This window comes from Miscanthus floridulus, chromosome 11 (assembly GCF_019320115.1).
Source record: "Miscanthus floridulus cultivar M001 chromosome 11, ASM1932011v1, whole genome shotgun sequence".
NCBI classification, from domain to species: Eukaryota; Viridiplantae; Streptophyta; class Magnoliopsida; order Poales; family Poaceae; genus Miscanthus; species Miscanthus floridulus.
This window is the reverse complement of record NC_089590.1, coordinates 65,021,033-65,036,018: the sequence shown is the minus strand read 5'-3', so window position 1 is coordinate 65,036,018 and position 14,986 is coordinate 65,021,033. Positions and strand designations below refer to the sequence as shown.

Here is a 14,986-nt window from a genome sequence, read left to right as displayed (position 1 = left end):
CCCTCGCGCGTCGGCTGGGGCCACGCCGATGGCAACTTGGCGATGAGCCCGTTGCTCGGTTTTTGTTACTAAACTAGTATGGCGCGACAAAACGCCTCGAATGGCTCGTTTTCGGGTTCGAAACAACGAAACTGAAATCGTGTATTCCCATTCCCTGCACCTGCAGCAGCCCCGTTAGGCCACGCACAAGTCGCATATCAGCCAGTTGAGGGGCGCCGCGCGAAGAGGATGCCGGCACCTGAACCTTCCCAACCTTGGCTGAGGTTTTCAGCGTTCAGAACAAGTCACATAGCATTCGCACTCACAAACTGAAGACAAGAACGTTTATTTGTGTCTATTCGAACATCTGCACTGCTAGCCTAGTAGTGCCAAAAACCCCGTCGCCGTGCACATCTACTGGTACTTAAAAACCTAGCCGCAAACAATGTTATTACGATTCAGAGCAGTGCGCTGGATGTATTTCTGGCAGTTTATACTGCAATGGCTGCAATTGTATTATCATCCAACTCAATGATGAATCTTTACAGCATGTTTACTGTACTTGCACCCAGCTCAATGATGAATCTTTACAGCGTGTTTCTTTACAAGTTTCATTCATCAGATTATTCCAAATTTGAACTCCATAAATGGTAAGGCTTCTACATCCCTGTCAGAGTTCAATGAATAATTCGAACTCTTCATCACCCACCGTTAGAACATGGGCACCCAATAACAGTACCCTTTTGCCTTCAGGATTGGCTGCGCTCATATGCTTGCAAGGGTCCACGGTAATCTCCACATTTGATGCACTGCCAGCCGCCGTGTGGACACGCTCAAAGCCAACCAGCTGTTTTATAGGAAAGCCTGGAACGCTTGATTTCAATCTTGCAAACAGAAGAACAGCATGACTCCCATCCATGCTACCATGATTTGAAACAGCGACCTGAACAGAGAATGCCAGAGCTTCACACGACGCAATATCTTCAGTTTTCACGAAGTCTAGTCCATCCCTCCTTATGTATGCAGGCTTTCTACTAATAATGTCCAAAACTGATGAACGCGACACGGTGATCTTCTTTGGAGCTGACAAGATGCTATATGAATATTTGGAGTAACTTAAACCATATCCAAAACCATACACTACATCTCCAGTGTAAAAACGATATGTTCTCCCAGGGTAACCACGTGAAGGGTCAGCTCTCATGTTCATATCAGTCATCGGAATAGCAGTGAAGGATTCGGGATACCAAGTTATAGGCAGCTTTCCTCCTGCATTATAGCACGCACCAAATTAGTCCAGTGGCCACCACAACTTTTCATTGCAATAGTCATATATTTTTCAAGAGGTTATTTACTCACCTGGGTTGTACTCGCCAAAAAGAATTTCTGGAAGGACTTGGCCACCAACCTCACCAGGATATCCGAGCCAAAGAATGCTTGCAATTCGTGGATCTTGCTTTGCAAATGAAACATCAACAGGACCACCACCCAAGAGAACCAACACAAGGGGCTTCTTCGCTACACTAGCAATGGTATGTATGAGGCTCATCTGCTTGCCTGGAAGGAGAAGGCTCACTCTATCGAAGTCTTCACGCTCTTCTGTCAGGTTCAAGCCAGCAACTACAACAACAATATCAGCTCTTTTAGCTGCTTCAATAGCTTCGCGAAACAATTCTGTTGAGTTACAGGAAACATCCTTGCATCCAGTGGCAAACGTTGTCTGTGTAGCATAGGCTTGAATGCCCTTAAGGAAGGTCGTCGGATTGCAGGCTACACCTGAATAAAGTGAATATAATGTTAAAATGAATGCAAAATAGTAAGTTAAAGCAAATGTTCATTTGAGGCAGTGATGTGAAACCTGAATAGTCTCCACCCATCGCATACACATCATTTGCAGATGGTCCAATGATGGCAACATGTCTAACTTCGCTTCTCTTCAGAGGCAAAAAACTATGGTCATTCTTCAAAAGGACAGCACCCTGCCTTACAGCTTCTGCTGCAAGCTCTCTATGCTCTTTCGTGCACACATTGTTGGGCCCTAGTTGAGTGAACCATTGGTTGTTGTTGGGCTTATCAAATATTCCAAGACGCAATTGAACAGAGAATAGATTAAAAAGGGCACGGTCAATATCTTGTTCTTGAACCTTTCCCTTCTCAACTGCTGACTTAGTATGCCGAACTAGGAAAGAACCACAGTTGATATCCATTCCTTCAAAAAAAAAAAGAGTAACTCTAACACCTCAGCAAAAGATTAGCTGATAGATTCAAGACGTAAATGGTCAGATGGCAGATGATGTTCTAAGAAATTTAGTTTGACAAGACGTCAAAACCTCCGAACATCAAGGTTCTCAAGGAATCACTGGAAACAGAAAGGAGAAGACTCAAAATGGAACAAGTATGTAAATATCTTTGCAATATTGGGGGTTACCAAAACAAGGTTTACATCAGTTGGACTTGACTACCATTTTTCCTACATACTCATAGTATCTACTTTTGAAATGCTAGATTTGACTGCCCTAAAAAAATGCTAGATTTGACTGAGAAGCCACTTCTAGTCTACAAAGAGAAACAAATCACGCATTTCTCAGTATAAGAGAGAAGGTTTGAGGGTACTAACCTGCCTTAAGAACAATTGCTATTGAATCTTCGTCTGATTTAGTGTATGTCTGGTTTTCATGAATAATTGCCACAGCATCACAATCAGATGTAATATACCTTGAGAGAATCAAATGAACACAGGTAAACAAAAATGGAAATGCTGGATTTGGTGGTTCATATAATGAAATTCCTTGTCATTCATATTCTGTGGTCCAAGTCTCAACAGAGGCAAATTTAGAGGAAGAACAAGTAGCGTACCCCTGGAAGCCCCATTCATCCCTGGTCTTCTGTAGAAGATCTTTGTTAGCACACATAGGCACGCCATTGACCTGGTTATATGAACACATCAAGCAGGTAGCACGAGCCTCCTGGATGCAGGTCTTGAAAGGAGGCTGGTACGTGTCTTCCAAATCTTGTGCATTTACCTGCCAGCAGTGGATTACAATCCCGACTTGCAAAGAAATATGGTGATTCCAAGGCTGTACTTCGACTTTTGAACTAAGCAGAGTATATGAAGAGAGAAATTTTGATTGATTTTTTTTTTCAGTTCAGTTTACCACGAAGGCACGAACATCTTAACATGCGCCCTCGAGCAGAACATGTCAGTGTTTCTCTATGATGCGTGACTCAAGATAAGATTGGCTGGTGGGCAGTGGCTATCTACGGAACTTGTTTAATCAAGATTATACAAGTTCAGAGAAATGAAGAGACGTGAATGTGTTCACCTTGGCATTGAAGGTGTACCTCGAGAAGCCTTCCCATTTCTCCATGTCATACGCTGTATAGTGCTTGCAGCACGCAGAGAGCCTGATTCTGCCTTCCTCCCCTTGCTCCCCCTGGAAGCCCTTGACATACTCGAGGGAGTACGCGGCGGCGACAGCGGGGTCCTCCCCGGACGTCTCCTGGCCGCGGCCCCACCTCGGGTCTCGGAAGATGTTGATGTTGGGCGCCCAGTACGTGAGGCCGGCCTGGCCGGCGTTGTGCATGCCGAGGGCCTCCGTCGCGACGGCCTCGGCGACCGCGCGCCACAGCGAGCGGTTGAAGGCGGCGGTGGACAGGATGACCTGCGGGAAGGAGGTGGCGGCGCGGACGGGGCCCGAGGAGAAGTTGACCCCGGGCCCATTGTCGGCGAGGCCGTGGAGCGACTCGGACCACCACTGGTAGGGCGGGATGCCCAGGCGCGGGACGCCGCCCGCCGTGTTGGACAGCTGCGCGATCTTCTCGTCCAGGGTGAGCAGCGAGACGAGCGCGCGCGCGCGGGCCGGGATGGAGAGCGAGGCGTCGCAGAACGGGTAGGCGCTGCTGGCCGAGTAAGGCGACGCGCACGGCGGGCGCGCGTTCGGCGCGGCGGCGGCGCCTGCTGCTGCTGCGCCGGCGCCGGCGCAGGCGAGGAGGCAGAGGAGGGCGAGAAGCATGGCGAATTGGCGGGGCGGCGTAGCCGTTTGGTGGGGAGGATCCTGATTTCGGTCCAACACAACAATTTGGCCGTGCGCTCGGCTCGAGTGGCTTGCCGTTTAAGCGACGACCCACTGAGCTACCTAGCTGCAGTGTTGTCACGGGACGCCGCGGAGACTGACCCGGCGTGTGGGGCTGGATGGTTTGCGTCGTGGAGTGGAGGGTTAGCTGCCCGCTGCCTAGTGTATGACTAGGATCAGTTGCTTGCTAGCACGGCCTATGAGTAAGGGCCTGTTTAGATTTCAAAAAAATTTACGTAGTACTTGTCACATTGAATCTTGTGGTACATGTATGAAGTATTAAATATAGAAAAAAACTAATTGCATAGTTTGGTGAAAAATCGCGAGACGAAACTTTTGAACCTAATTAGTCCATAATTAGACACTAATTATCAAATACAAATGAAAGTGCTACAGTAGCCAAAATCAAAAAAAAAAAAAGATCTAAACGGGGCCTAATTCATTTTGGATAAGTATGGCCACTTGAAACAGTCACGCTTTGGCTTGTCGCGGGGAATCAGGACTCAGGGAATCGTGTTTGGACCCGCAACAAGATATTCTTTCTGGTTCTTAGAAAAAAAAGAGAGAGATATTCTTGATTTCTTTCTCGCTTGTTAATGCTTGCTGCACCGTTCATCGTCTTTGTTAAGTGATGGGCTGATGGCAGTTCTTGGCTTTTGCTTTTGTGAAGGTGCTGTGCGGATGAGTTGTAGCATCGTGGTAGCTGTCGGCCATTTTCTGTGACACTGTGGTCCCATTCGTTTCGCTAAAAAAACAAGTTGAAACAACGTTTCGGCTGATTTGGTATAAGAGAAAAATATTGTTCCGATTGAAAAACAAGCTGAAAATAACGAATTATAAGACAAGCGAACATAACATGTATCTTGTTCTTGGCTTAAAGCTATGGCTCTCTAGTTAGGGCATGTTTGGAACGCAAGAAATTTACATAAATCTTGCAAAAAATTCACAGGAATGAGTTCAATTTCACAGGAAAAACATAGAAACAGAAAAAAAAAATCACAATCCAAACAGGCCCTTAAACAGAAATCATGAATGCTGCCGTGCAATCACACTTTGCGCCATCATATTCACATGTATAGTGCAATTCTTAATCTCTCTCTCAAAAAAAATCTTAATCTTTAACGAGTCTAGCTTGATAGTTTGATGGCTTCTGAGCCCAATCTGCAGAGTCGATGAAGCGGGCGAGCTCTAAATACAAGATATTTGTTGTGGGCTTTTTCCCAAAAATTCCACGAGCGGTCATCAATGAATGCTGATGGCACACCTCTAGTCTTGCAGTTGAATTCTTCTATTTAAAAAAACTCAGATTATCAGCATGTTCGTTTGGTTGTAAACGATCCTAAATTTTCAGTCCGAATAGTTTTTTTTCTTACACCAAACCAGCCAGCAGTAATAATCCACGATCATATACGATCGTTTCAGCCCCAGCCGAACAAGCTGTATATTGATAAAAATATCAATAGCATGAACAATAACCTACACAAGGGTGTACCAGAGAAACTAGCAACAATTGCTACAACAAGTAATGAAAACAACTCTACCAACAACTTACTCATAATATGTGCTTCAACAACAAAACAATCAACCACTACAAAAATCTTAACAAAGAGGGAAGAAATATTGCCACCAAATCTCAGTGCGAGACACGTCCAAAATTCATTACTAACCTGAGAAGATCTGACAACAACATATTCTTTATTTCTTTAGTTGGGATAGGATGAATAAAAGTCTTTTTTGCTTCCATGAATTATTGTCACGATTTTCAATTTTTCACCTCTATTTCTAAAAGCAGGCAAACTGACCCTCAACCCTAAGTGTCGGATACCGTGAGAAGGGGTACCCTAAGCAAGATCCAAAAAACGACTGCTTAGACTTCGTAAAGATCGAAACCAGCTAAACGCTGCTGGCCTCGGCCAATTGTCCGACTCGCCCGAGGCCCCATCGCCGCGAGCCTCGGCCGACCCTCCGCTTCGCCCGAGGCCCCTCACCACGGGCCTCGGCCGATTCCCCGTCAAAGGCCTCGGCCGGGCCACCGACCCTCTGTCTCGCGCAAGGCGGACTCGGCAGCACTCCGCCACCTCTTCCTTCTCCCGTCCCTCTGGCAAAACGTCGTGTCACGACAACTCAGCCAACTGCTGCCCCTGACAACGGCCGCACGCCCGGCACAGTACAGCAGAATGGCCGATGGGACAGGAGGCAGGACTGGGCAGGGGTTACCCGCCACTGTACTAACCACCGTGACGCCCATGCCTCACCATGCTGCCAACTCCTGCACCGAGGACAATGCAGCGTGGGGAGCCACATCTGGGCTACTGTAGCCTCGGAATCAGTACCCAAGGCCAATAACTCCCCCCAAGGACCTCGACAGTTTGCTTCACGGGCTCGGCAGCCTGAGGGTCCATGACCACCGAGCCCCCCGCGATGGCTCGGCCTCGGCATAGCCGCTGCCCCCTACGACGTCATTACACGGCAACCCGCATGTCGCCCGCCATGTCCTGCATCAAGCCGTACTGGAGCCCCACGACGCACAAGACCGAGTACGACCAGCATGTCACTTCCGCACGTCCCATCAAGGCGCTCAACCACTCCGACAAATCACACGACGGCGCAGTGCAGCGACGTGGCAGACCAGACGTCCGTCACGTCAGCACCCTGCCATCCACGACGGGACTGTGCAAGGGTTACCGGCTACTGTGCTGCCTAAACTCCTGCACCAAGGACGGATACGACGTGGGGAATCAGAACCGGGTTCCTGTGACCTCGGGGCCAGCGAACCGACCGCTCCGCCCCGCTCGAGACCCCCGATGAGCCTCGGATTCCGCCTCGCCCGAGACTCCCGGTAGGGCCTCGGGCGAACTGGCCATGCTCCGCCTCGCCCGAGGCTGGGCTCGGCCCGCAATCTCGTCACCTCCGCCTCAAAAGTCACTCTGGCAGGCTATCGCATCCAATTAATGCACCCAGCTGCCCTCACTGCGAAAGCCACGATCGGCAGTATGCCACGACAGGACAACGGTCAAATCGCCTTTTTACCATCCCTCACTGACGATACAGGGCACCGTATCCTGTAGACGCATGTTCGGCACTGTTCCGCCCAAATCAACTATCGACGATGGCCGCCCAGACCTCACATTGCCACCCGCTAAAGGCCTCGGCACAGCAGGCCTCAGCACAGTGGGTCTCGGCCTCAGCGCGATAGGTCTCGACACAGCCTACTACAGCAGCCACCAGGCCTCGGCATTTCACCAAGTCAACAAAAGTACAAGAGCGCAGCATGTCGTCAGCCTTGAAGACCATACCGACTAGACATCGACTGGAACTCCCACGACGCCATACTGCTTCAGGGAGCGGAATACGTCAGCAAATAGTAGCCTTCTCATGTACCTCTCGCTTCCTCCTTGTAACTATAAAAGGAGGTAGCCAGGGCCATTTCTGGGGGAGGGGGGCAGAAGGACAAACACACCGATAGAATCACGCACTTCCACGCTGCTTGGGAGCAACGTCCCAAGCAGTTCGCACCACCCTCGCCGAGACCTGGGGCTAGCTCCCTCTCTCACTCAGCTTGTAACCCCCTACCACGAGCACTCCGGTGCAAGGAATACAAGATCAATCTCTCAGACTGGACGTAAGGCCTCGACTGTCCGAACCAGTATAAACCTTGTGTCTCTTTGCATCACCATCCGGGATTAGGGACACGCAGTACAAATTCACTCGTTGGTTGAGGGACCCCCGGTTCCAAAACACCGACACTAAGTTACCTCCTTCCTCTGGTTAGAAATGGGTTTTGGGTGCTTTGTTATTTTTAATTAAAATCATGGTAAATACTTAATAATGTTTTTAAACCACAAAAATAATCTTTGAGCTTTTAAAAATTTGAGAAAAATCTTAGAGATATGATAGGACACTAAAACCCAAACAAAATATTTAGAAATCATGAAAATATTCTAAAAGCTTCCAAAAAATAGATTGAGCTATAGAAAAATGGGAAATCCAAAGAAAAAATCTAAATTCTAAAATCATTTCAATCCATGTATAAATGTGTTTCTATAACTTTCTGCACAAAAACATGACAAGCAACCAATATAAATGCAACATACATTAATGTCGAATGCATTCATGGCAGTTATATCTCGCATTTTTATTGTAGAAAGTTTTTAAATGCTTTAGACATTGATTAGAATGTTTTGGATCTTTTTAGAGCTCTAGGTATATTTTTTCTACTTCCCTAGAGATAAATCTAATTTCTAGAAACTTCTAGATATATTTTCATGTTCTCTAACTATTTTATTTGGATTTATCGTGTTCTAGTCCATCTCTACCATTTTCTCGATTTTTTATAAGCCTAGAGATATTGCAGATGCCCTAATCTGTCACTAGATTTTTCTCAAAATTTTAATAAGCCTAGGTGTATTGGACGGATGGACAATGCTTGTTGTTGCTGCATAGAAAACAAGGTGCACTGATTATTGTTGTAGCACAGACGATCACACTATTTTTTCAGAGTTTGAAAACCTTATTCAAATGTTTACCAAAATTTTTTAATTATAAATGACAAAACCATCTTGAGAACCACTTCTAACCAAATCACAAGGTAACTTAATTGGTTTTGGGGTTGAGGGAGGCAACTTACCTAGTTTAGTTTTGGAGTTCGAGAAGAAAACCTTGACTGTGACGATAGTTGAGCGAGTGAAAAAGACGTTTTCCATAAGAAAAGATGTTTTCCAAATGTATATCTTGTAGACTTTGTTAGGCCCTACTTAGAATGTGGAAAATTTTCTTTGTATATTTTCCTATAAAATCGCACTAATTTCTATAAAATTTTATATGTTTTTTTTTGTAAAAATCCTGTATTTCAAACAGATCCAGCTTTTTGAGATTTGGATTTGGAAAATTTGAAAACGTAGGAAGACGTCCAGTTCTTTTTTTTTTTTTTTTTTTTTTGAAATCAAGCCGTCCAGTTCAATTCGCGGAGTCGCGGGCTTCGAGCCAAACGTATGGGCTTGGGCCTAGCCGCACTCCACGGGGTTGTTTCTCTGCACAACGGAACTTACCAACCAAACAACCGGGAAAACGCAGAAACCCACCTAAAACCCCCGTAAAACCACAGGGAAACCTCACACCGTCACACGTCTTCCTCCGTCCAGCCTGTCTCCGGTCCCCCGGCTCTTTAACTCCGCATCATCCCCTTCCAATCTCGTCTTCCCCACACCCGTACCCATCAAATTCCCTTCCGCTCGATTCTCCAGGAGGGGGAGGGTAGCTGAAGGACATCCCGGGGACGCAATGCGCGTCCTCGCCGTGGTCCTCCTCGCCGCAACGTGCGCGGCGGCGGCCGGAGGCGGCGGGGAGCTTCCGGAGTTCCGGGAGGCTCCGGCGTTCCGCAACGGCGCGGCCTGCGCGGGCGCGCCGACGATCCACATCGCGATGACGCTGGACGCCACCTACCTGCGGGGCTCCCTCGCCGGCGTCCTCTCCGTGCTCCACCACGCCGCCTGCCCGGAGTCCATCGCCTTCCACTTCGTCGCCTCCTCGGCTTCCCCGGCGCGCCGCCTCGCCTCGCTCCGCCGCGCGCTGGCGGCCGCCTTCCCGACGCTCCCGGCCACCGTGCACCGCTTCGACGCCCGCCTCGTCCGGGGCAAGATCTCCTCCTCCGTCCGGCGCGCGCTGGACCAGCCCCTCAACTACGCCCGCATCTACCTGGCGGACCTCCTGCCGCGCTCCGTCTCCCGCGTGCTCTACCTCGACTCCGACCTCCTCGTGGTCGACGACGTCGCCCGCCTCTGGGACACCGACCTAGGCCCCGACGCCGCCCTCGCTGCCCCCGAGTACTGCCACGCCAACTTCACCTCCTATTTCACCGACGCGTTCTGGCGCCACCCCGAGTACGCCGCCGTCTTCGCCAACCGGACGTGCGTCCCCTGCTACTTCAACACCGGGGTCATGGTCATCGACCTGGACAGGTGGCGCTCCGGCGGGTACACCGCGAAGCTGGAGTACTGGATGGAGGTGCAGAAGCAGGAGGCCAGGATTTACGAGCTGGGCTCCCTCCCGCCGTTCCTGCTGGTGTTCGCCGGCAAGGTGAAGGCCGTGGAGCACCGGTGGAACCAGCACGGGCTCGGCGGCGACAACGTGGTGGGGCAGTGCCGGGAGCTGCACCCCGGTCCGGTCAGCCTGCTGCACTGGAGCGGGAAGGGGAAGCCGTGGCTGCGGCTGGACGCCGGCAGGCCGTGCCCGCTCGACGCGCTCTGGGCTCCCTACGACCTTCTTCGCCGCCGCGGCGCCCGGGACGACCTCCTCGCCGCCGTCGCCTGACAATGCTGGCCCCACATCGGTGGAGCGCGATCGACTTGCTCGCGTCCGATCGGATCATATGCCACGGCGCTTGGCTGCTCCGCTCGCTTCGCCGTTCCACTCTCCCACGGGTGGGTGTCGGCGTCGGGGCACCGAGTCACTGACACGTTAGACCCACCTGGACACTCCAGGTGGGTCCCCTGATGAGTCCATGCTGTCAGTCGTAATGGCGTTGGTTGGAGTGGCCCTGTCGGTACTGAAATTCGTCGGGCCCACACGTTGGTGGCAGATGGGGATTTTGGGGTGGGAGCCGAGGTGAAATGCATACATGGGCTGTGTACAGCTGTTGTTTTTTTTTTGGCCTGTTGGGAACATAGATCTTTAGGCCCCGTTTAGATTCAAAATTTTTTAGATTTTGGCTACTGCTGTACTTTGGTTTGTATTTAGTAATTAGTGTCTAATTATAGGCTAATTAGGTTTAAAAGTTTCGTCTCGTGATTTCTCACCCAACTGTGCAATTGATTTTTTTTCATCTACATTTAGTACTCCATGCATGTATCGTAAGATTCGAAATTTTTTTAGAATCTAAATAGGCCCTTAGATTCTGTTCTTTATTTTGTTCTTGTTATAAATTCTTGAATCTACTTCCATATAATAGCAATAGTAGTGCAGGCACAGGTTTATCTCCATGGAATAAAATTGGGTATATTTGGAACTAGGGTTATATATTATTGTATATGATCGTCAGAGGTTAGGGCTCAGCAGGTGGAAACAAGGAGTGTTGTTCTTGGGAAATGCCTCTTGGTGTAGTTTTATAATTTTTTGTACGAATGCAAGGCTGCTGCTATTTTAAATTCGTTGATCGCAGTGCACAGCTAGCCAGATTTGAGATGTCGTTATGCTCTCAGAATGAAATGAAATACTGTTCTTCTAACTTTTAGCCCGTGTTTAGTTCCCATCCAAAATTTTCAAAAAGTACTACAGTATCCATCACATCGAATCTTACGATGTGTATGGAGCATTAAATGTAGACGGAAAAAAAAACTAATTGCACAGTTTGGTTGGAAATTGCGAGACGAACGTTTTGAGCCTAATTAGTCCATGATTGAACACTAATTGCCAAATAAAAATAAAAGTGCTACAGCCCAAATTCTAAACTTCAACCAACTAAACACGCGCATAGTGTAGCAAAAGTCAAAGGCTAATTCAGGAATCTGATCTGACTTTACCGCTTTTGCTTAAAGCCTGATCCACGGATGATTTTCAGTGGAGTTTGGGGGCATGTGATTCGAATGGGCGCTTGCCAAGTGCTCGAGGGGATCTTTGTAGAAAAGGCGGCAAATTCTTTACTTCTCCCGTGCGCGAGCGCGACAGGGGGAGAAAAGGGTCCAGTCCAGGTCCGGTTCCTTTCTGCCTTTTCTCCTCAGTTAACATCAGGCTGCCGGGAAGGGGATGATCTCTCGATTAGGGTAGCGTGCGAGCGTGATGTTGTCGACGGCAATGCTGATTCGTGCAGGATTACTGCAGCGGTGACAGGCCATCCAAAGGTTCAATGGTGGTGACAGCCTTTTCGTTTGATCGTTTTTGTGGCTTATAAGTTGGCTGATGTTGTTTTATTGTGAGAGAGAAATACTATATCATAGCTGATAAGCATAACTGATACGATCAAGCAAACAGTTATGTAATGTATCTACTTAGTTGGCATTTGTTATTTACTAGTTAATGTGATGACTCAGGTAGTTGATTTAGTTAGTGATCTAGTGAGATATATATGTAGATAGATAGTAACATAGATACGTAGGTTCATAGATATAGTTAGATAGCTACTTAGATATATAGTTACATATTTAGTTAACTACATATGATCTAGCTATTTAGTGAGTATACTGTATATATATATGTAGTTATTATCTTGATTACTTAGTTTATAGCTAGAAAGTACTTGTTAGGTACTATCTATCGTCTAATTTTGACTAAAGGATATGTGTTTCGTTACGTGTTTGAACTAGATGAACAACCTAGTGATCATATATCATGGAGGCACCGTTGAAAGCGATCGCTATGGATATGTTGAGTTTCTTGATATGCAAAGCGTGCCTGTGCTATTCAATGATAAACCTTTATTTAGTGAGATGGTTGCAAAGGCTCGGGAGGAGCTGCATTGCCTTGGAGATGATGCTATTGCAGTTGATGGTGTACTGCACCTAGGTTCTCCTCCGAACATCTTTAAGTGAATGATCTCAATTGGTTGTGCGGATCAGTGGAAGAACTATGTGAGATCGGCTATGAAGAGCTAGCTGCAATGTTTGGACATGGTTGTGCATTGGGTGTTAGTTGATCCCATCCATCATGGGTTTACCCCAGCAATGGATCATCAGACACACATCGACCCTCCCGTTCCGGGACCTTACCTGCATGTGCAGATTACACCTACGGTTTCTGATGCTCAATCTGCCCCTAATGCGGTATTTGTAGATGGTTGTCAAACTCATGTTTCCGTGGCAGATCCTCCTTATGAGATCCATTTGACACAGAACCATCCGAGTAAGTGTCTTAACCGCATGACTTTTGGGAGCTTACCCTGTTCCTTACATCTATTTCTTTTATTCTTTCCTCATTTCTGTACTGATGTTGCAGGAGACATTCCTGAGAATGTGGATGTGCCCCCTGTTGCTGCGTAAGTGCACTTTGAAGATGGATTCTGTGGCTCCAATAGTGTTGAAATTATGTATGATTCGGAGCCATATGAGACGGCTAGGGCTCTTGATTCTGATGATGATCGCCCTGTTGGAGAGCTGACGGAAAGTGATGTTGAGATGATAAGGCGTATCTTTTCCGGCCGCCGTGATCCTAGAGTTCATGAGTTCAGCGATCTTGCTCATTCTGATCAGGCATTTGTAGAAGGACGTGATGATGAGCTCCTAGAAGCTCCTGAGGCCGATCCTAACATGGTAATTGAGAATGAGAGGGTGTTCAATGACCTCCCTGCTTTGAAGAGGTGGTTGTAGACTTTTGCAGTGATACGAAAGAGGCCTTACAGGGTATTGTATTCATATGTGGAGCGCCGTTACACAGTTATGTGTGACAAAGAACACTATCCATGGAGGGTTTGTGCAAGGAAGCAATAGGTAACCGGAAAATGAAAGATCACAAAAGTTATCGGGCCACACAATTGTGCTGACCATGAGCTGACACTGAGACATCGGCAGTTGACATCTACCCTCATTGGCAAGCGGTTGATGAGAATTTTGCAGAGAGAACCCAACATGAAGGTGAGGACAATTATCAGGACCGTTGAGGCGTTGTATGAAGAATATGTGATAACTTATGGTAAAGCATAGAGGGCTAAGCAACGAGTGTGGTAGATAATATATGGGGACTGGGAGGATGGGTATGAGCAGCTGCCAGTTCTTTTCAATGCAATCAAAGCGGTAAATTCAGGAATGCATTATGAGTACATCCCAAAACCTAATGCATGGAAGGATGGGAGGAAGATATTCTCCTATGCCTTCTGGTGCTTCCCTCAGTGTGTCGAGGCCTTTAGGCACTGTCGTCCTATCTTCTCCATTGATGGTACGTTCTTGATTGACAAATACCAGGGCACACTTCTTATAGCCATATCATGTGACGTGAACAACAAGTTGGTTCCTTTGGCATTTGCTTTGGTTGAGAAGGAGAACAATGACAGTTGGGGATGGTTCTTGAGGCTAGTCCGGATACACATGGTTGGGCCTAGCAGGAAAGTTGACATCATATCTGATAAGCATCAGGGCATACTTAATACCGTGCGAGAGCAGATAGGTATGCACCTTTGCACCATCGTTAGTGTACTCGGCACCTTGCCGAGAATCTACTCCGAAAGGATGGTGTCAAGGATAACTTTGATATGTTCTAGGAGGCTGCTCGACAGCTTGAGGACAAGTACTTTAAGGAAAAGTTGGAGCATGTTAGAACCGTATCAAATGTAGAAGGCAGAAAATGGCTCACAGGTCTGATGAGGGATTTGGAGAAATGGACGAGAGCCCATGACGCCAGTGGATGGACGTACGAGTTTCAGAGCAACATGGCAGAGTAATTCAATAAGTTGCTATTAGGGATACGTGGTATGCCCGTGAATGCAATCGTTCAATTCACGTTCTATAAGCTTGTTGCATGGTTCAACGATAGACACGCCCATGCATTGCAGTTGCGGAGTGATGAAGAGATATGGGCTCCGAAACCAAAGGCACACCTAGAGAAGGCAAGAGAAAGGGCTGGCACACATGAGGTTGCATGCTTTGACCACGCCATAGGGACTTATCTGGTCGAGCATAGGGATGGTACAACATCCAACGGCGAGGTCCAAACGTATTGTACATACGCTTTGTAGATGAATCTAGGGTTACCAAGCAACATCGAATGATTCTATGCTTTTTAGATAATAAAAATACTTTTTAGATACAGAGACAGCAGCAATTTATCACATCACTGATATAGTACTGGCATGCAAGGAAACACAACTCCACTCTATCTCCACCATCCATCTTATTATTGTTTGATCCAAGGGCTTAGGTGAAGAGGCACACAGATCGCTGACATGGCACACTGAGAGGCCTCCATTCCTCCTCTCAACCTATAAATAACCACTCACTCCCTCTCATTCACAC

At 47.6% G+C, this 14,986-nt stretch overlaps 2 protein-coding genes across 2 annotated transcripts; one reads left to right on the top strand and one right to left on the bottom strand.

The window, feature by feature from the left end:
* Nucleotides 1–520: 520 nt before the first annotated feature.
* Nucleotides 521–4,080, bottom strand: LOC136493275 (probable beta-D-xylosidase 6). Its single transcript, XM_066489342.1, has 6 exons — nt 3,303–4,080; nt 2,836–3,002; nt 2,597–2,694; nt 1,838–2,188; nt 1,339–1,755; nt 521–1,248 (listed from the first exon to the last, which is right to left on the bottom strand). The coding sequence occupies exons 1-6, from the start codon at nt 3,990–3,992 to the stop codon at nt 650–652; spliced, it is 2,322 nt and encodes a 773-aa protein (XP_066345439.1). The 5' UTR covers nt 3,993–4,080; the 3' UTR covers nt 521–649.
* Nucleotides 4,081–9,263: 5,183 nt separating this feature from the next.
* Nucleotides 9,264–10,845, top strand: LOC136493274 (probable galacturonosyltransferase-like 3). Its single transcript, XM_066489341.1, has one exon. The coding sequence runs from the start codon at nt 9,333–9,335 to the stop codon at nt 10,359–10,361; it is 1,029 nt and encodes a 342-aa protein (XP_066345438.1). The 5' UTR covers nt 9,264–9,332; the 3' UTR covers nt 10,362–10,845.
* The last annotated feature ends 4,141 nt before the right edge of the window (nt 10,846–14,986 follow it).

What these genes read in the sequence shown, in the direction of transcription:
- LOC136493275 (XM_066489342.1), bottom strand. Translation starts at nt 3,992, where the DNA reads ATGCTTCTCGCCCTCCTCTGCCTCCTCGCCTGCGCCGGCGCCGGCGCA. An exon ending in GGTACACCTTCAATGCCAAG is followed by an intron (nt 3,003 to 3,302) that starts GTGAACACATTC and finishes CACTGCTGGCAG; the next exon opens with GTAAATGCACAAGATTTGGA. An exon ending in GATGAATGGGGCTTCCAGGG is followed by an intron (nt 2,695 to 2,835) that starts GTACGCTACTTG and finishes GATTCTCTCAAG; the next exon opens with GTATATTACATCTGATTGTG.
- LOC136493274 (XM_066489341.1), top strand. Translation starts at nt 9,333, where the DNA reads ATGCGCGTCCTCGCCGTGGTCCTCCTCGCCGCAACGTGCGCGGCGGCG.